General features: G+C 48.2%; 1 protein-coding gene across 4 annotated transcripts in view; it reads right to left on the bottom strand.

Annotated features, from left to right (window-relative positions):
- Nucleotides 1-7,350: 7,350 nt before the first annotated feature.
- The window catches only part of ILF3 (interleukin enhancer binding factor 3), a 261,636-nt gene continuing 248,393 nt past the window's right edge, over nucleotides 7,351-20,593 (bottom strand). For all 4 annotated transcript variants that reach the window (XM_044084763.1, XM_044084764.1, XM_044084766.1 and 1 more), the window contains one exon: nucleotides 7,351-7,796. In XM_044084763.1, the coding sequence (XP_043940698.1) occupies nucleotides 7,690-7,796 (107 nt within the window). In that variant the 3' untranslated portion in view covers nucleotides 7,351-7,689. The remainder of the gene's footprint in view (nucleotides 7,797-20,593) is intronic.

Below are 20,593 nucleotides of genomic sequence, written 5' to 3'. Positions count from 1 at the left end.
GAACCAGCAGTCGGCCTTAGCGTGGTTTCAGTAGGTGGTGCGGACCTAGTGTGTCGGTCGTTATCTTTGCGTTTTTTGCTCAAAACTGTAGTCTGAGTATCTGACAATTACATTTTTTGCCAAAAAAGTGAAGGGCGAACTCCGCCCGACGCTTAGTGCGCTTATTGAATCTAGCACAAAAATGGCAGGCCGAGACGTCATGGTCTGGCCTAATCAAGGTATACAGAAAGAGTGGAAATCCTTATGCGGTATTTGCTTCCCACATGAAATGCAATTATTAACTTTGTCTGACATTGGTCTGAGGCAAGAAAAGTTTCCCCAACGGGGTACTTGGCTTTCAAGACTTCATCTGAAATACTTTCGTAAATCTCAGGAGCTGGCCGACAGGCACTTGCGAACTGCTTCTGCTTCGGGCACCGCATGGCAAGAAAGACTGAAGAAAATGGCGTCGGCTGCCTTTTATACCCCTGACGCACTGACATCAGGGAAGAAGCAGTGACAACCGACGCCAGACCTAGACTTTGGAATTCGGCCGACCGAGGACCCGCCTGACAGCAGGATAACCCATCTGTTATGACTGCAGCTGTATGCACGATGAACATCTGGGGATTGGTACTGGTGCACCATGGGATACCCAACTAGCCACGACCCAACTAGAAGTCTTCCAGCTTGTAAACAGGCAGAGTCGGAGCAGAGGATCGGCTCCAATCCCGTACGCAAGAATGAAGGAGAGATAGGGCTACAGAACATCCACCATTCTTTACTTTCCTTTTCCAAATGCTTCTGCAGGGACTCTGCACTGCACCAGTCGGTTCTAATAGTAGAGAGGACAGCTGAGCATGTCATGCTCTGGTCCCAGGCAAAATAAGCACGTGTGTAAGTTCATCGGGGGAATTTGCATCAACACTCAAGGCACATAGACTTCCCTGACACCTAGTAACACTGAAAAAGTGGTTTCTCAATGGGGTACTTACGCTGATGTCATGAGGGGATCTGCAAAGCCTGAAGGAAGGGATCAAACCTCTGACATTTCAGGCTGACCAAGGGCTTTCATGGCAGAAACTCCAGCAAGTTATTACTGCAACAGCGAAGCACAATGAATTAGAAGTTATGTACTCACCATAACGTTCCATCTGAGTAGGTGTATTCACTTGTCTGCAACCTGTGGGTTATGGATCCGATATCGGATCCGAACCGGCATGGTTTCCAGCTATGGATCCAAGCTCTCAGCTCCTCCCCTCACCCATAATGCCCTGCTCTACCCTCATGACCTCAGATCGAGTTTGCCAACAGCAACACCCTGAAAAGGGTAACAGATAATATGCAGGAAACTGAAAGGCCAGGGGGATAGGAGGGCGGGATGGTTGCAGACAAATGAATACACCTACTCAGATGGAACGTTATGGTGAGTACATAACTTCTAAATCTGAAGTAGGAGATTCATTTGTCTGCAACCTGTGGGACAGAGTCCCCAGCTACCTGAATCTTGGGCGGCCATCATGGAAGGATATTCCGGAGCACCGCGGAGCCAAATGATGCTCTACCCCTAGATGCAAGATCCAACTTATAGTGGGAAATAAAAGTATGAGATGAAGCCCACGTGGCTGCTGCACAAATATCATCTGGAGGAATCCTAGCCTTGAAGGCTGCCGAGGTAGATACTGACCGGGTTGAATGGGCATGAACACCCTCCGGTGCGGGCCTTCCTGAAGCTTGATAAGCCAATAAGATGCACTGTGAAATCCAGCGAGACAGAGAAACTTTAGAAATTGGCTTGCCCAAATTAAATTTAGCAAAGGAAATAAACAACTGGTCGGATTGCCTATGACCAGCCGTTCTGTTTAGATAAAATCTAAGTTGCCTGTGGACATCTAATGAGTGAAGCTTGTATTCACCTTTGTTCTCATATTTAGGGAAGAAAACAGGGAGGTTAATGGACTGATTAATGTTTGCTTCAGAAGCAACTTTAGGAAGAAAGGACGGGTTGGTCCTGAGGTAAACACGGTCCGGATGAAATACCAAGTAAGGAGGTTTTAGCTGATAATGCTTGAAGCTCTGAAACTCTCTTGGCCGATGTAATGGCTACCAAAAAGGCTGTCTTGTAAGACAAGAATTTGAGATCCACCGTAGCCGCTGGTTCGAAAGGGGGGGCGGTCAAGGCCTGGAGAACCAAAGAGGTCCCAAGGAGGAACCGCTTGTTTTACAGGGGGCCTGAGAAGAAAAGTACCTTTAAGGAAAATTTTACACAACCTGGCTGACATAAGAGGATTAGAGTCATGGCCAATGTGATAATGAGAAATTGCCGACAGTTGTACTTTAATTGTGGAACTGCTGGCACCATCGTTAAAAAGAGTGGTTAGAAAGTCAAGCACTAAGGGGAGAGGATCCGTGAAGGGATTCAGGCCTTGCCGCTCCGCCCACATAGAAAACAGTTTCCACTTGCTGCGGTAGACTTTCCTAGTGGATGGTTTATGAGCTGCCACCAGAATTGCCTTAACAGGTGACGAAATACCGGGAGTCCTGATCAAGAGTGGAACTGGAGCAGCCAAGCGGTCAGCTTCAGGTTGTCCAGATTCGGAGGAGGTATGCAGGATGGATGGGATATCAGATCCGGAATGGGATCTAGAATCCAAGGAGGATTCACCGAGTGAGACCTTAGAAAGGGGAACCAGATCTGTCGAGGCCAAAACGGAGCAACGAGAATCATTCTGCAACCCACCCGAGAGGCTTTCTGAAGAACTTGGAGCATCAGAGGCAAGGGTGGATAAGCAAACAGAAGACCGGGTGGCCAAGCATGCACCAGAGCGTCTCTTGGAGAACCTCCTGGAGGAGGTATCAGAGCGAAAAAACTGTCGCACTTGGTGTTTGAGGGAGAGGCAAAAAGATCGCATGAAAAAGTTCCCCACCGTGCGAATATGCGTTCCGCTACTTGAAAATTGAGAGACCACTCGTAAGGGGTCAGAATGGTGCGGCTGAGCCTGTCCGCCAGGATGTTGGACCGACCCGGAATGTGCGTTGCTATTAGAAAGCGATTGGTGGAGATTGCCCATTCCCAAACTCTCATGGCTTCTCGACAAAGGGGGTAAGACCTTGTTCCCCCTTGCTTGTTGATGTACCAGACCACAGACATGTTGTCCGATTGAATCGCAATTGTTCCCAAGGGAAGAAAGTCCTGAAGTGCTAGCAACGCTAAGAGCACTGCTCTCATCTCTAGAACGTTGATATGCAGTAAGGTCTCTATCGTTCCACGTGCCTTGGACGGTCCAGCCCGCAAAATGCCCCCCCCACCTGAGGCGGGAGGCGTCCGTGGTCACCGTGGCAAGGGGGGGAGAAGCGCAAAAAGGGCGGCCCCCGTGGAGATCTGGAGAGTGAAGCCACCACAAGAGGGACCGCTTGCAAGCCTTGCTGATCGCAATGGGATGATGCATAGGGAGAGCAAGGTAAGACCACTGTACTAAGAGTCCACTGGAGGATGCGCATTATTGAGCCTGGCAAGAGGGAAAAGTGCTATAGCAGATGCCATGGACCCTAGAGCCCTCAGGACCAACTCCGCCGGAACAGAACTTCAGTGGAGAATGGCACGCACCTGGAGCTGCAGATTTAGAACTCTGCCCGCAGTGAGGAAGGCTCGTAAACTCCTTGTGTCTAGCCTGGCCCCTATAAAATCTAAGAGCTGTGTGGGCGCCAGGTTGGATTTCTTTGTATTTATTGTAATGCCCAGAAGGGGAGCAAGATGGAGAAAGGAGTCTCGCGCCAAAGATAGTAGATGCCTTGTTGGGGCGGTAAGAAGCCAGTCGTCCAGGTAGGGAAAGACCTGCACCCCCTGAAGCCTCAGGTGGGCCGCTACCACTGCTAATACTTTGGTGAACACCCTGGGGGCTGTGGTGAGACCAAAGGGAAGGACCCGGAACTGGTAGTGACTGGCTCCCAGCCGGAAGGGGAGGAACCTCCTGGAGCGCCTGTCCATCAGGATGTGGTAGTACGCATCTTTGAGGTCTATCGAGCACATCCAGTGATTTTCTCCCAGAAGGGGGAGAATAGATTGCAGAGTGACCATTCGGAATTTTTCCTTGGGGACTGCCAGATTCGAGAGAAAGGTCTAGAATTGGTCTTAGTTCCCCCGTCTTCTTTGGCACTAAAAAGAACCTGGAGTAGAACCCTGATCCGATCTGGTCTGGGGGGACGGGCTGGATGGCTCTTTTCTTTAGCAGATGGCCAATTTCTGCCAAAGCGGCCTCCCGTTGACCGGGTGGAACGTCTGGGAGGGACTTCAACTTTGGAAAGTGAAGAAAAGGGATGCAGTATCCTCTGGATACGATTTGGAGAACCCAGCGGTCTGATGTTATGGACTCCCATGCCGCTAGGTGCCTCGAAAAACGCCCCCCCGACTGCCTCCAGAGTGGAGCAGCCAGGCAACCCCTCAGGGTTGCTGCGCGGGCCGTTCAGAGAAAGGTTCCCTGGACCCGAAGTTTCTGGGAGCCCCTCTGCCTCTAGGGCGGCGTCCTCCTTGTCCTCCTCTGCCACGGAAGGACTGGTTGTCCGGAGCAGGCTGGGACTGCTGCGACTTCCGGAACCACATCTTCTGACCCTTTTGGTTTCTAGAGTAGGGCCTCTGGGGTGCAGAGAAGCAGATTCCGACGGCAGACAGCGTCTTCCCGTCCTTCTCGCTCTGGGTCAAGGTTTCGCGAACGGTTTTGCCAAAGAGGGCAGAACCATCAAAGGGGGCGTTCGCAAATGACGCTTTGAAGGGCTCAGAAAAATCGCAGTGACGGAGCCAGGCCTGACGTCTAGTGACTAGGCCTGCCCCTGCGGCTCTAGCGGCGCCTTCCGTAGCGTGGGAGAGTAGCCGCATAGAGATATTAGTAACTGATCTAAGAGTGGCCATGCGGGTGGAGTGCAGCACCCTGTCCTCCTCCGACATGGACTCTGGGGGAGATGCAGCGTATTCTTTAATGAGATCTCGCTGCATCCTAATGACGTGCCAGGTAGTTCAGCGCCCTTACCGAGAAGGTCGCTGAACTAAACATCCGCTTCCCCAAGCGGTCCATCAGAGACTCCTTGCTCGGGGGATGGACTGAGGGACTCTCCTGAGCAAGTTCCCTCTTGGTGGCCGCCGCCAACATGGCATCTACCGGAGGCCCCTTACTCCAATGGGCACGGTCGGACGGTGGGCTGAGGATCCTATCGGGCCTCTTAGGAATTGGCTCCACGGTGTCCGGTTCCTTCCACGCCCTGGTGGTAATGAGGTCCACCAGGGGGTCGGCAGGAGGGGACATCCAAGAGGTAGACGGGCCCGCTTCAAATGCCTCCAAGAACACGGACTCGTCCGAGGAAGACTTGGGGGCAGACCACCCCCCCCCTTATACGGAGCATTTCCATGACGTCTCCAAATGAGACATCCTCGGGGGGTGACCGTGGGGAGCCTTCCCCTTCCGCCAAGTCAGTGTCTTCCGTGAGAGACTCGGGGGAGTCAATGTGCCTCCTTTTGCACGTATGCTTGCGAGGAACATCCTCTGGGGGGCTGTCAGAGGACTCCTCGCAAGCAGCAACCTGTTCCATTGGAGCAGCTTGGGGCACAGAAGCGGGCTGTCCCAAGGGCCGGATGGTGGAAGCCTGGCCCAGTGCAGAGGGAGCGCGGGACGGAGCCAAAACAAGTGCCGGGGGTCCGGAGACCCTCAACAGGGCCCTCTCCACTACATCAAACGCCGAAGGGGAACCGACCTCGATCAAAGGATCCGACAATCGGCTCCCCCTCAGATCCGAAGAGTGGATCGGAGCCGGCGCCGAAGCACTCGGATCCGAAGGGACAGCGCGCTCCGACAGACGGCGCCGAATGAGCACTGATCCCCCCGGATCCGAGGCTCGGATCCAGGCTCCGAGAGGTCGGATCCGATGCACTCGAGGGCAGAGTTGGATCCGAAGTACAAAGTACTATCGGCGCCGACCCACCCCCGGCTCCGAAGCTGCTCGGCTCCAGCTGCTCCGAACCCGGATAGCGGGTCGGAGAAGGAGCAATTTGTTTGAAAAAGGGTGTTGAGCTCCCCCCCAGGGGGGGGGGGGGAGGCAAGAGCACTCCCATCTGCATCTGGGCCTGGATGAACCTTCTCATCATCCGGTCCAGATCAGCATCCAAGGCTATCGTGGATCTCGACGAGGCTACCGAGGTAGGCCTGGAGTGCCTCCTCGATAGCCTCGACGATCGGGTCTCCTCCTCCTCAGGTCCCGTGAAAACACACTGGAGACCGGAGCCGAGAAGGAGGAGACCGAGCAGACAGGAGCCGGGAGAAGCCTTGGCTGGCGGGCCGAAACAGAGGTCTCGCCCGCCGCTTATGGTGCTTCTCCCTCCGGTCCTTTCTAGCATCCCTCTCCTCCAACCAGAAACGGGAGGTTGAGTCCCAGGAGGAGGAGGGTGCGAGAGGAATAACCGTGAGCACGGTTACTCCCGAAGGAGCAGAGGTCGGAGCAGAGTCCGCGGTAAAGGCCCGCCAAAACAAGCTTAGACCTCCGCTCCTTCAATGCCCTGGGGTTGAACCCTGCACAAATGGAACATCCAGATGTGAGGTGTTCAACCCCAGGCATCTAACACCGAGTGTGGCCATCAGCTGGGAAAGCTTATGGCCACACTCGGAGCATTTAGAAAAGATAGATTTGGGTTGGTCTGCCATCCCAATCTAACACAGTAGTTACCAAACTAAAAGTAACTAAACAACAAAAATACACTCACAGGCCCAACACACACACACTACGCCAACAGCGAGGGGAGGGATAAAACTTTTAGATTAACTCTAAAAAAGTAAATATATCAAAGGGGAAACCTACACTTTCACACAAAAAATCAACAACTTAAAAATTCTGAAATTTAACACTTAAACTAGCACTTAGCTTGAGAGCTTGAGAAACAAATCCAGTCACCATGCGCGGCAAACGAGATCTGAGGTCATGAGGGTAGAGCAGGGCATTATGAGTGAGGGGAGGAGCTGAGAGCTTGGATCCATAGCTGGAAACCATGCCGGTTCGGATCCGATATCGGATCCATAACCCACAGGTTGCAGACAAATGAATCTCCTACTTCAGATCACTGTTTAACTTCAGTTGATAGTAAGAATGAAAATACAGATGTAATAAAGACAAGGGACATCTTCACTTTCTAACTTTAATAAAAGGCAGGAATGAAAATGCAGGAGGTGCAATAAAAACAATCTGCATCCATATTACTTTGTTATAAAAATATGAAAACAATACAGAAAAAATACAAAAAAAACCACAAATCTTCAACACTCCCAGAACACAGACCCATTCAAGGAATTCAAAGTACTCATCCCTTTTATGCCATAAGAATACACACAAGTATTCTCTGTTTTTTGAAACCACAGTTTATTTGTAAAAACAAAGTACACTGTTTTGGACGCAAGAATCCAGCTTTTTTCAGACATGACCACATGTAAATGAAAAAAATTACAACCTTATTCTCAAGTCCTTTCAAAATAAAACATGGATAAAATATATTGTACAGATATGCAAATGTCAAAGGCCTGCGACATTACTATACAAGTCATGGTATCACAAATGAGCACTACAACATGAAAAGTAAGATCAGTGTGTTTACTGGGCACATAAAAACTTGCACAAGAAAGTGATGTAGGGTAAAGCATTTTAAAACCAAAATCATTTCACATCCATAGAGCCAATTCATCTGTACTGGAAACTGTGTTCTCCTCGTCCATAACCACCCTGTGTTGACTGTGTTGGACCATAGCCTTGGTTTCCTGGAGAGCTGTAGTTTGAGAGTGTGTAACCTGAAAAAAAAGCCACATAAGATTAAGAGCTAGGAAAATACAAAGCTGAACTGAGAGATAATGCATATATTCTCACAAACTGCAGCATTAAAACATACTGCTCAGATGCTCAAGAAACAAACAGAAATGTGTGACTACCTACCATAAGTGAGCTATATCCATACCATAACAGATGTGAAAGAGAAGGTTCCTACTATAAATGTAGGAACTAAGGCTGGCCCAGACAATACTCGGGCCTCTTGTTTAATCAGTTAAACAAGGGTCGGTGACTTTAGTCCGGGGGAGGGGGGGGGGTCTTGCTGCTTGCTTTAAGCCTTAGCAGTTTCCACTAAATGGCTCATTACTGAAATGTCAAGACTTGTACCAGAGACGCATGGTGCCAAAAGTCATGCACAGAACAGCAAATGTTGACCAATTTATACTAAACATACCAACTTTGAGATCTACATACTTCAGAGTAAAGGAATATTCCAAGGAAAAGCAATCCTGGACTCAGTATAAGCAAGTTTGCATATTAAGTCCTTCAGTCTTGACATTCCAGTACTTCATCTAATAAGCTTTGGTAAAATCAGAATGTTACATGCAGATAACCTACCATAACTGCAAATGCTCAAGTAGATCAATGTTACAGTACTAAGCCCAGAGCCTTCCTGCTATGCAGAACCCTATGGGCCTGCATCGCAAGTCTTTCACCATCCCCCAGCTGACAGGATTAGGACAGTGGAGATATAAAAGGGTCATTGGCTTACACCATCTTCAGAATTTTCTAGCCAGATGTGCTAAAGTTCAACTGATCCCAGGTAGAGCATGACCTTCCTCACTAAACCGAATGGCACTTCGAATGAAGGTGACAGGCACTGTGCCTACCCTCGGGCTCAAGAGCAGAATAAAGGGATAGGAAGGAAGGAGAGGTACTCAAACATCTACAATCATGGTGTCGGCTGCATGTTTTATACCCCCTGACGACCCGACGTCATGGAAGAGAGACTGCAACCGACGTAGGACCCAAGACTGTTATTCAGGCCGACTGAGGACAACCTGCCAGCAGATTACCCAAATGTAATGACTGCAGCAGTGAAACACGAACATGAGACTAGAGTAGAATCCCTTTCTTTCCTGTCCTGGGGGACAGGTTCTATGGTGCCTAGCTTTAGAAGTTCTGACAAGACTTGGGATAGATTCATTTGTTTTTTGTGGAGAAAAGGAGTACTTCTCCTATGTGGTGTTTCTTTCCAGAATAGAAAGTACCCTTTTTTTGGATAATGGAAAAGACCCATTGAGCTGTGGTGATGGCTTGCCAGAGTGGGAGACCGTGCGGAAGGCGTGCACAGAGTGAAAGGTGGGCCAAGCAGTCATGCATTATTGGGACCTCCTCTATCCTGAAAGGGTTGCCTGGGTTGAAGAGGTGGTACATTATATGTCTTGATGAAGAAGGCCTTCTTGCCCCTCTTCTAGACCTGGAGGAGGGGGCAGCTGGCTGAGGGGGGGATGCGCCTTACAAAAGTGGTTTTAGCAGGGTAGTTCCTGTAGTATTTGGAAATGGGTGACACCAGCAGGTGTGTAATCTCCTCGTGATCTCCTGTAATTTACCTTTTTCCTGCAGATTTTTGAACAGATCTGAAGATGGTTTCCCAAAGAGGAAGTTGTGATACAGGGGGGTGTCCAAGATTTTGGACTTTACATCCTCAGGTAGATTCTGCAGTCTTAGCCAGGAGTACCTCCTAAGGACAGAAGCAGATGCTGCAGAGCGGACAGATGTTTCCGCAGCATCACAGCTGCATCTGATTGAGTGCCTGGCTACATGCTGAGCCAAGAACAGTTTGGAGGCCATGTCAGCCTTAAATGGGACCGTCAGGCATAGAGGCCAGCATGGAGAAGGCCCGAGACACTAAGTCTAGAGTATATTTAGTCATGTGGGTCTGAATTTATGGCTCTGAATGCCAAAGTAGAGGATGTGTAAACCTTATTTTTCATCCTATCCAAGCATAGTGGGTAGGAGGGAGGTGGAAGGCAGTAGCCTGGAATGTTTATCAGGAGCGGTGGCAACAGCTGGGTCAGCCAGGGGAGGTTTAACTAAGAATTTCCGCTCCACTGGCGCTTTATAGAAGCGGTCTGGGCATTTGGGGGCCGGAGGCTGGGACTCTGGGGCCTTAGAAGCTGAATTAAAGGCAGTAAGCAGGAAGCACTGGAGGGACTGCTAAAGGGGAGGCCAATTCCACTTGAAGCAGCTCAAAGTACCTCTTTTGGGCGTCAGTCATTTGGGAAGTACCCTAAAGTAATCTCATTTTGGTGATTGTCCCCCAAAGGTAATTCCTCAGGGGGAATCCCGTTCTACAGGTTCTTCATCAGGAGACTAATACTCCTAGGGAGAGGCAATCTGAGATAAGAAATGGGAGTTCTCTGACGAACAGGAAGAATCATGCTCTTCCTCCCTAACCTCAAGCAGGAATTGTCGTGCTCCCGGCCTAAGAAAAAAACACACCTATCATGGGCGTCTTTATGGGGTATCTGGCGCCAGCATTGGCACTTTCCCTTTTTACCTGGCATCAGCTAAATACAACCAAGACTAGGTAATAAGTTAGCAAAACAAGAAAAAAAATCGAAACCCAAAGGGTTACTTAACTTTTGATGCGATGTCTGTGAAGCAGTGAGCATACGATGCAAAGGTAGTCTGCGGCTGAAAAGCTCTGAGGATTGCACGTGCAGACGTCACATTTAAGGCCCCTGGTTTATGGCCGTGTGTGATGTCCCACGCAGATGAAACAGCCAAGCTGAAGCTTTTGTATAGGAGCCAACGGGTGAGTCGCCTGAGGGCAGGAAATCCCACAACTGGAATACTGCAACACAGGAATAGGACATCTGCTAACAAAAAGGAAGCTTTACATGTCAAGAATTTTAAGACAGTGGGAAGCATGGTTCAAATGGTGGAAAAGTTCCTCCAGAACAAAATTAAGGCCCCAAGGTGGGGCCAGAGACCTTCTGTGTGCCCTACCCTGCTAAGAAATTGTTTTGCAAGGGGTGAGAGAAGATAGGCTGGTCAGAAATGTGGGCTGAAATAGTCACATGAATTTTTATGGAATAAGATGCACAGACTGGCCAGGATGACTGTAATCTTGGCTACAATGGGTTTCTATGCATGTTATCCACACCAAAGGGAGAATCTTTTCCATTTAGCCAAGGAGAATTTCCTAGTACAAGGCCTGCTGGCCTCTTAGAATATCCTGAACCTGTCCGTCTAGGATAGGATCTCTCCAAGGTATCCTCCATGCTAATAGTGTGAGAGCCTGCAAGTTGGGGTGCACACACTGTGGCAGCTGCCATGGTTTTGTACTGGTTAAGCAGAGTAGCAGAAGGTACAGTGCTGCCTGGGGCTAACAGTGTAACCATTGCCCCCCCCCCCGTTTCTTTATCTTCAGGAGCACCCTGGGGAAGGAGAGGAACTGGAGGGAAAACAGATTTTAGAGGCCTGTCCAAAGAAAGGAGAAAGCATCTGTCTTCCAGGCTTACTTAATTTTGTCCCTGGAGCAAAACTTTTCCAATAGAGTATCTTCCTTGGTGGAAAAAGGTCTGAGGTATTCACCATTGTTTGGCACTATGGAGAAATGTTTCCCGATGTAGTTGCCACTCGTGGGGTCTGACAGGCACATGCTGAGGTGGTCTGCTAGTTGGTTGTGCACAACTGACAGGTTTTGTGCCAACAAGTCTAACCCCAAGGAGTATGCTGTTTCTCAAATATCCACTGCTAGACAGAGGATAGGAATGCCCCCTTCCCCCACTTGTGTACCAAATGACTGTGGTATTACCCGTTTTCACTATTAGCACCCCCCTGGTTTCCATTTCACTCTGAAGGCTACCAGACCTTTTTGGACTGCCATAAGTTCTTTTAAGTTTGTTTGCCTTGGAGCTTGTGGTCCCCCACTTCCCTTGGGTCTGGAAAAAGTGTGCTCCCCAGGCTACCTCTGCGGCATCAGTAATCTGTGTTTATTCGTTTGGGGGGGGGGGTGAAATCTGAAGGGGAGACCCAGGTTGAGGGGGCAAGCCCAACATGCAAATTCCTCCTTGAGGTAAGGAATCAGTTTGATCTTGGCTGAGGGGGGCTGTGTATGCTGGCACCACACATTTGAGGTACCACTGGGGTTTCCCCTTGTGTAGCCTGGCCAGGGGGGATCAAGAGGATGCAAGAGGCCATGTAACCCAACACCCTGAGGTACTCTCTAGCTGTGAGGATATCTCTGACCATGACTCTAGAAGTAGTCAGAAATGAGTCCTTGTCCAAGCCTTTTGGAGGGAAGAATCCAGTAGGTTCCCCCAGGAAGACAATCCTGATTGAGGGGTCCGTCTGGGATTTAGGTTCTGGGTGAACATCAGGTCTGAGATGAGATCTGTCAAGCTTGCAGCCTGGATAAGGCAATCTAGACAGGAAAATATGAACCTTTCCTGTTCTGCAGAAGGCAGAGGGGGTACACACTGTGAAAACCCTGGAAGCAGTAGACAAACCAAAGGGAAGAGCACAAGACTGACGCTGCTTAGTACCTGTTCCGAAGCATAAGAAGCGTCTGAGCAATTCCTCAGAGGGAATATGCAAATAGGACTCCTTTAGACCTACGGTAAAGTACAGTTTTGTACCTACCATAAATGTAGATGTTCGAGGATCCCCATTGCTGCAGTCCTTACTATTGGGTATAGTCCGCCGTCCAGTCGGCCCGAATACCAGAGTATAAGGCTGACGTCGGTCAGGGCGCATTAGACTGACGTCAGTACGTCAGGGTACTAATGCGCATGACCGACGTCATATCCTCAGTCTTTTCTTGCCCCAGATGTCAGAAGACCCTAAAAAGACAAGGCCCAAAATACCTGCACCAAAAATATGTACAATATATACAAGAATATAAGCATGTAACCTCACCTACACAACCACCCCTAAACAGAGGGGAAGGAGGGAGGGTAAATTGGACTGCAGCAATGGGGATCCTCGAACATCTACATTTATGGTAGGTACAAAACTGTACTATGTTCTTCGTTCCCCATTGCTGCAGTCCTTACTATTGGGTAGAATCCCAAAGCAGAGGTAAGGGAGGCTGGCAAATCATAAAGAAGCAGGAGCTGACAACATGCCTTGCAAAACAGCTGTGGCAAAACCAGCCCTAGACAGAGTAGATAGGAAGGTGATAATGCTTAGAGAAAGTATGCACTGAACTCCAAGTAGCTGCTTCCAAAATATCCTTAGTTGCCACCCCCCTTAGAAATGCTGTTGAAGTGGCAGTAGCCCTAGTGGAATGAGGCCTAATCCCAGCTGGAATCTCCTTGCCATGATGGGAACAACAAAATGCAATGCAAAAGCCAATCCACCTAGAAATAGTTTGTTTTGACACAGGCTTGCCCTGTGAACTCAAAGCAAAAGAAACAAACTGCTGAGACTGCCTGAAATCTTTAGTCCTGCTTAAATAATAACGCAATTGCCTGTGTACATCTAAAGTGTGCAAAATCTTTTCCCCTTTATTTTGGGGGTCTGCATAAAAAGTAGGCAAATGAATAGTTTGGTTTAAAGCCACACTAGAAACCACCTTAGGCATAAAGGAAGGATTAGTACGTAATGATACCCTATCCTTATGGAAAATCAAAAAGGGCTCTACTGCCATAAGGGCCTGCAACTCAGACACCCTTCTTGCAGAAGTAATAGCCAACAGAAAAGCAGTCTTCCATGACAAGTACTTCAATTCAGCAGTAGCCGCAGGCTCAAAAGGTTGTAGAGTAAGTTTTTCCAACACAAAATTGAGATCCCAAGCAGGAGTAGGAGCTCTACGTGGGGTCTTATATTCTTTGCCCCTCTAAGAAACTGCTTGAACAAAGGATGCGAAAACAATGGTGGGTCACAATCATAGTGAGCTGAAATTGCTGCAGCATGAATCTTAATGGAAGAGAAGGACAAACCTTTGTCCAATAACTCAGTAAGATATTGAAGAGCCACACTCAAATTAGGCTCAGAAATCTCCAAATTCTTTGCTGTACTCCAAAATAAAAATCTCTTCCATTTTTCATGCACACTTTCCTTGTACTAGGTCTTCTAGCTTCCATAATCACATTTAAAACTTGTTGAGGAAGTTGAGACCTGCTGTGTTTCAACACAGAATATGCCAGGCTGTTAGATGAAGAGAGTGAAGCTTGACATTGAGCAGATGACCGTCCTTCTGAGATAACAGATGAGGAATCAGAGGTAAAGGCCATGGAGGCTTCTTTACCAGACTCCGTAGTAGTGGGTACCAGTGTTGCCGAGGCCAATCTGGAGCTATCAAAATCATCCTTGGCCTGTCTTGTCTGACCTTTAATAGTACCTTTGGAAGAAGAGGTAGAGGTGGAAAGGCATACACATGAAGGTTTTTCCAACTGAAAGACAGAGCATCCACTTTCCAAGCTGTGTGATGAAACCCCTTTGTGCAATACTTTGGCAGCTGGTGGTTTAGTGGAGAAGCGAACAGATCTATGTCTGGAGTTCCCCATGACACTGTCAATCTCTGAAATACATGAAGATCCAGTTTCCACTCGTGGGGATCCATGATTTGTCTGCTTAACACATCTGCTAAGGAGTTCTGTGCTCCTGGCAGAAACCTTGCCTGAAGAGTAAGCTGCAAGCTTAGCGCAGTCTCCCATAAAATCATCGCTTGCCTGCATAGAGGATAAGAATGTGTTCCCCCTTGCTTGTTGATGTACCACATGACAGTTGTGTTGTCTGTTAGAATCAACACCTGCCCTGGAAGAAGTAACTCCTTGAAAGCCATTAATGCAAACTGGACTGCTAACATCTCCTTCATGTTGATATGTAGATGCTGTAGTCTGGCAGGCCACTTGTCTTGTATCCACTTTCCATTTAGATGAGCTCCCCAAGCAATGTCCGAGGCATCTGTCGTTAAAATCTGACTCGCCTCTGGCCGGGTCACAGAGAGTCCCTTGTTTAGGTGACATTCCTGAGCCCACCACAAAAATTCTTTTGAAGGCAAGGTATTATTTGAATGACAGTGTCCAAATCCTGGCAGTGCTGTGTCCATACATTTTTGAGATACCATTGCAGCTTCCTCATATGCAGTTTGGCATTGGGAAGCACCAGAATACAAGATGCCATGAACCCTAATGCTTGAAGGACTGTCCTTGCAGTCAGCACGGACTGATGAGATAGTTGACGGAAGTAAAGTGATAGACTCTTTTGTTTGTCCGGGGTTAAAAAGGCCATCTGGGCTGCTGTATTCAGTCTCACACCCAGAAAGCACATGTCTTGAGAGGGTACTAGACTGGACTTTATTTCGCTCACAGAATACCCTAGGCATCTTAGCACTGCTATAACATATTCCAGATGCTGTAGAAGGTCTTCCTTTTCTTGAGCCAGAATCAGGCAGTCGCACAAGTAAGGATAGATTTGAATTCCTTGAAGCCTGAAGTAAGCTATCACTGGAGCCAGAACCTTTGTGAATACTCTGGGCAGTAGATAAGCCAAAGGGCAATGCAGAGAACTGATAATGAGAATTTCCAGCTCGAAACCGCAGATACTTCCTGCAACTTAGCCTTATAGGCACATGAAGGTAAGCTTCCTTGAGATCTAAAGTTACCATCCAGTGATCTTTGCCCAGCAGAGGTAAAAGCTGTTGTAACGGCAACATCTTGAACTTGGGAATGTCCAGAAAAGTGTTGAGGAGAGATAAATCCAAAATTGGTCTCCACGTGTTCCCCTTCTTTGGTACTAGGAACAGGCGAGAATAAAATCCTAGGCCCCTTTCTGATACAGGGACTGGCTGAATGGCCCCATCTGGAGTAACTGAGAAACTTGCTTGTGAGCCTCTTTTCTTTGTGGAGGAGGAACGCCTGGCATGCCTTTGAAAGGGGCATTGTATGGAAATAAAATCTGTAACCGTGGTGAATGATATCCAACACCCATTTGTCTTGAGTAATTAAATCCCAATTTTCTTTGAAAAGAGACAGTCTTCCTCCCAAAGGAGCTGCCAGACGAGAATCTACTGGCAGCTGAAAAGACAGGTCATTGGGTCTGTTTACGAAAGGACTGACCCCTGCCCTCACCAGAAGTCTGAGCAGGTGAAGTGGCTGCTCTAGGCCTAAAAGAACCTTGAGCCCTGCCCCTACCACGTCTAGACCTACCCCTAGACTGGGAATCATAAGCAGGATATGTCCACCCCTTAGCAGGCCAATTTCTACTAAACTTGGTGGCTGCACCTGCAAAAAATCTTTAACAGTTTGCATAGACTTAGCTTTGTCCTCCATTTTCTTTAAAACTGCTTCCACAGGCGTTCCAAACAACACATCAGACTGTAAAGGAGCATCCAAAATCCTTGTCTTAACATGCTCAGCTAAATTCTGATCCCTCAACCAGGCATGCCTGCGAAGAACAGAACTAGTAGCAGCCACCCTCGAAGAGGCCTGTACAGCATCAAAACCACATTGCAAAGGATGCTTACCCACTTGTTCAGACACATGAACCAAATCCAGCAACTCTTTACACTCAATACCTTCCGCCAAAGCATCCACCTTAGATTTTAATTGTGAAAGGAGATAATTCTGATATTTTAGCATGTGAAACTGACAATTCAACGCTCTCATGGCTAGAGTGGAAGAAGTATACACTTTCTTTCCCCACCTATCCAAAGCCCTTGCTTCTTTATCAGTGGGAACAGGATTTTTAACAGAAGCCTTAACACCTTTAGGCCCTTGAGAAATAGTTTCTGGGTCCGCCCTAGGACTCTTAAACAAATACTTATGAGCTTCGGGCACCCTATAATACCTATCAGGCTTAACAGGAGCAGGAGGCAAAGAGTCAGGGTTCAGGGAAGCCTCTGCAAAAACATCTTCCACCACATTCAACACAGGAGGAATAGCTAAGGGCCTATGCTGGGGTAAAAACAAGAATTCCCTAAGCCTTTTCCTGGAATCAGAGTAATCCTGGCCTTCCCATTTAAAGTGCTCCCTCATGGAATGCAGAGTCTCTGAAAATGAGAAATCCTCAGGAGGAGAAGCTGTAGGAGTGGAATCATCCACATCAGAATCAGAATAAGTAGGATACTCCTGCAAGTCTTCCGCAGAAGACTCTGAAGCCTCTGAACACTGTTCAAAACTATCAAACTCCGGTTCCACCCTAGGCCTCTTATCAGGAGGGGGCATAGAACCTCTAATCATAGTAATCAAATCTTCTGCCATTTTAAGCATATGTTTCTTGGGTACAGAACCCGAAATGCTAGGAGAAGGCCCCACTGAAGCTGAACTTGGCCTACCTCTCAAAGAAGTTTTGGCAACAGAAGGAGAGGCTCTAACTACCTTGGGAAGAGAGGGAAGAACAATTACCTGAGAAGCCCCTCAGCCTGGCCTACCTCCTGAGAAGGCACATCCTGTAACAGTAAAGTTTCTGCCTGAGACTCCATGGAAACTCCTGGCAAAACCTCTGGCTCCACTGAGCCTTCTAAAGAACCGACGTCCGGGACTGCCGGTTCATCAACCCTAGGCTTCGCTGTTTTGTCCTTGCGCTTCTTGGAAGCGGCCGGAGCATCCGACGGCATTTTATAATTGCAACGCTTCCCAAACACTAACCTGGCACAGTCTAACCTCCTCTTAATAGTGCGTTTGTTAAACCTAGCACAAGAGCGGCAACCAACAACGGCGTGCTCAGGCCCTAAACAAGGTATACACAAGGTATGGTAATCCCTATGAGGTATCTGTTTCCCACAAGAAATACAGTTATTCACTTTTTCTGACATCCGTTAAATACTGAGGCAAGAAAAAAACAAAATGTTCCCCAACGGGGTACTTAGCCAACTCTGTTTCGGTCTGAAACTCCGGTTTCGGAAATATTTCAGAACGCCAACCTGCACTCGCAAAACTGCTTCTGCATCGGACCATGCGGCAAAAAAGACTGAGGATATGACGTCGGTCATGCGCATTAGTACCCTGACGTACTGACGTCAGTCTAATGCGCCCTGACCGACGTCAGCCTTATACTCTGGTATTCGGGCCGACTGGACGGCAACATCCATGAAGACAGTACAGTTGTGTACACTTACCATAAATGCAGATGCTCGAGTGTACTCACTGTTGTAGTCATCACACTTGGGTTATCAGCCTGAAGGAAGCTCTGTCGGCCCGAATACTAGAGTCGAAGGATTTCTGTCGGATGCTGTGGCTTCTTCCATGACGTCAGGGGTATAAAAACAAGCAGCAGAAGCCATTACACATCAGGGTTTTTTTCACCCCAAACGTCAGGAGCCCCCAAATAGGAAGCTAGTAGTACATGGTGGGGAATACCATCAGCAAAAAGTAAATATCAATGCCATTAGGAATGGCCATAGGGAGGGAGATGTAGAAAGAGAGAAAGCCAGGGGGCTGGAGGGAGGGAAACCAGGACTGCAACGGTGAATACACTCTTAACATCTACATTTATGGTAAGTGTACACAACTGTATTATGTTTGTTTCACTGTTGCAGCCATGGGTTGATTCCCAAAGCTGAGGAAGGGTGGAGGCAGTCAAGAAGTGTAAGGGCTGGCTAGGCCTTGCAAGACTGCTGTATCAAATCCAGCTCTGGATTTAGAAAAGATTGGCAAATAACAATGCTTGGTGAAGGTGTGTACAGAACCCCAGGTTGCAGCTTCCAGAATGTCCCTGGTAGGGACTCCCCTGAGAAATGCTGTAGAGGTAGAAGTAACCCTAGTGGAATGTGGTCTGATCCCCTGTGGGGTAGGTTTTCCATGGTGCTTTTAGCAGAAATGGATGCAGTATGCTATCCATTTGGAAATAGTTTGCTTTGAAATGGCCGTACCCTCTGCCCCTGTAGCAAAGCTAGCAGCTGGTCAGACTTTCTGAAAGGTTTAGTCCTGTCAAAGTAGAACCTGAGCAGTCTGTGCACGTCCAAGGATTGCAGGATCCTTTCCCCTTTATTCTGAGGGTTAGGGAAGAAGGTTGGCAAATGGACAGATTGGTTTAGAGCCACACTGGACACCATCTTAGGCATAAAGGACTGGTTATTCCTGAGGGAAACCCTGTCAGCATGGAAATTAATGAAGGGTTCCACAGCCATTAGTGCCTGTAACTCAGACGCTCTTCTTGCTGAAGTTACGGCTAAAAGCAAGGCTGTTTTCCAAGACAGGAATTTTAAGCTGAAGCTGCAGGTTCAAAAGGGGGGGGGGGTGAGCTTTTCCAGTACAAAGTTAAGGTCCCAGATAGGGGTGGGTGCTCTCCTAGGGGGCCTTAAGTTGTTAGCCCTTCTTAGAAACGGTTTGATGACAGGGTGAGAAAACAGAGGTGGCTCAGTATTCTGAGCCAAAATGGCAGAGGCATGAATCTTAATGGAGAAGGACAGGCCTCTGTGGAGTAGCTCTAATAGGTAACCCAGGATTAGAGGTAAGGAGGGCACTGCTGTGTCCTTCCTTTGAGACAGATTCCAAGAAGAATATCTTTTCCACTTTTCAGCATAGGATTTCCTAGTACTAGGCTTTCTGGCTTCAAGAATGACGTCCAGCACCTGTTTGAGGGTTGCTGGTGGGGTATTCAAGGGATAAGCCAGGCTACGAGGTTTAGGGATTACAATTGTGGCTGCAAAATCTGTCCCTCTTGAGACAGCAGAGTAGGAGTCTGGTGAAGGTGTCAGGGTGGCACTTGTCAGACTGCACAAGAGTGGGCACCAGTGCTGGCATGGCCAGTCTGGGGCAACAAGAATTGCCCTTGGTCTGTCCTGTTTTATCTTTAGTACTTTTGAGAGGAGGAGGAGGGGGGAAGGTATAAATTGAGAGGTTTTCCCATTGAAAGGATAGGGCCATCCACCTTCCAGGCTCTGCTGGGAGGGTTCCTGGTGCAAAATTTGCTCAACTGGTGGTTCTCGGGCGAGGCAAATGGGTCCACCTCCGGTATCCCCCACCTTTGGATCAGAGGGTTGAAGGTGCCGGGCTCCAATTTCCACTTGTGTGGGTCTAGGAGATTTCTGCTTAAGTTGTCTGCCAGTGAATTTTCTTTGTCTGGCAGGAATTGAGCTTGTAGATGCACTTGGTTGCTCAAGGCTGTGTTCCACAGGGCCACCTGCAGTGAGGGTAAGAATGGGCTCCCCCTGCTTATGTACCACAACTGTGTTGTTTTTATAAGCAGTTGTCCTGGGAGGTTTAGGTATTTTAAAGCCATCAAAGCATTCTGTACAGCGAGCATCTTTTTGATGTGCAGGAGAATCTGGGCTGGGCTCCAGTGGCCCTGAATGCATTTACCTGCCATGTGAGCCCCCCATGCATAGTCTGATGCATCGGTTGCCAGGGTTTAGGTTGCGAGGGATTGAGTGAAAAGCAGGTTCCTTGTGGTTGCATGCTTCTGCCCACCAAAGGAACTCTGCCCTTAGACAAGGTATGATTGGAATGAATGTTTCCAGGTCCTGAGAATGCGGGCACCAAAGACTAAGTAGCAGTCTTGCATATGGAATTAGAATTAGAGGCCATGAACCCTAGGGCTTGCAGTATGTTTCTTGAAGATAGTTGGGTTCTGGTGGCCATTTGAAGTAGTCTGTCAGATAAATCAGTTTTGCTGGAGATAGAAATGCCATCTGGGAAGTTGTGTCCAAGCTTGCTGCCAGGAATACAATCTTTTGACTGGGTACCAGTTGAGATTTATTTTTGTTGATAGTGTACCCCAGGTGCTGAAGCAGCAATTCTTGTCTGTCCTCCTGAATCAGGCAGTCCAAGTATGGGTAAATTTAGATATTTCTCCGCCTGCAGTATGCAATGGCTGGAGTCAGGCATTTTGTGAATACTCGGGGCACAGTAGATAAGCCAAA

This window comes from Protopterus annectens, chromosome 9.part0 (assembly GCF_019279795.1).
Source record: "Protopterus annectens isolate FY-2018-M chromosome 9.part0, PAN1.0, whole genome shotgun sequence".
Classification (NCBI taxonomy): Eukaryota; Metazoa; Chordata; order Ceratodontiformes; family Protopteridae; genus Protopterus; species Protopterus annectens.
This window is presented reverse-complemented; position numbering and strand designations above follow the sequence as displayed.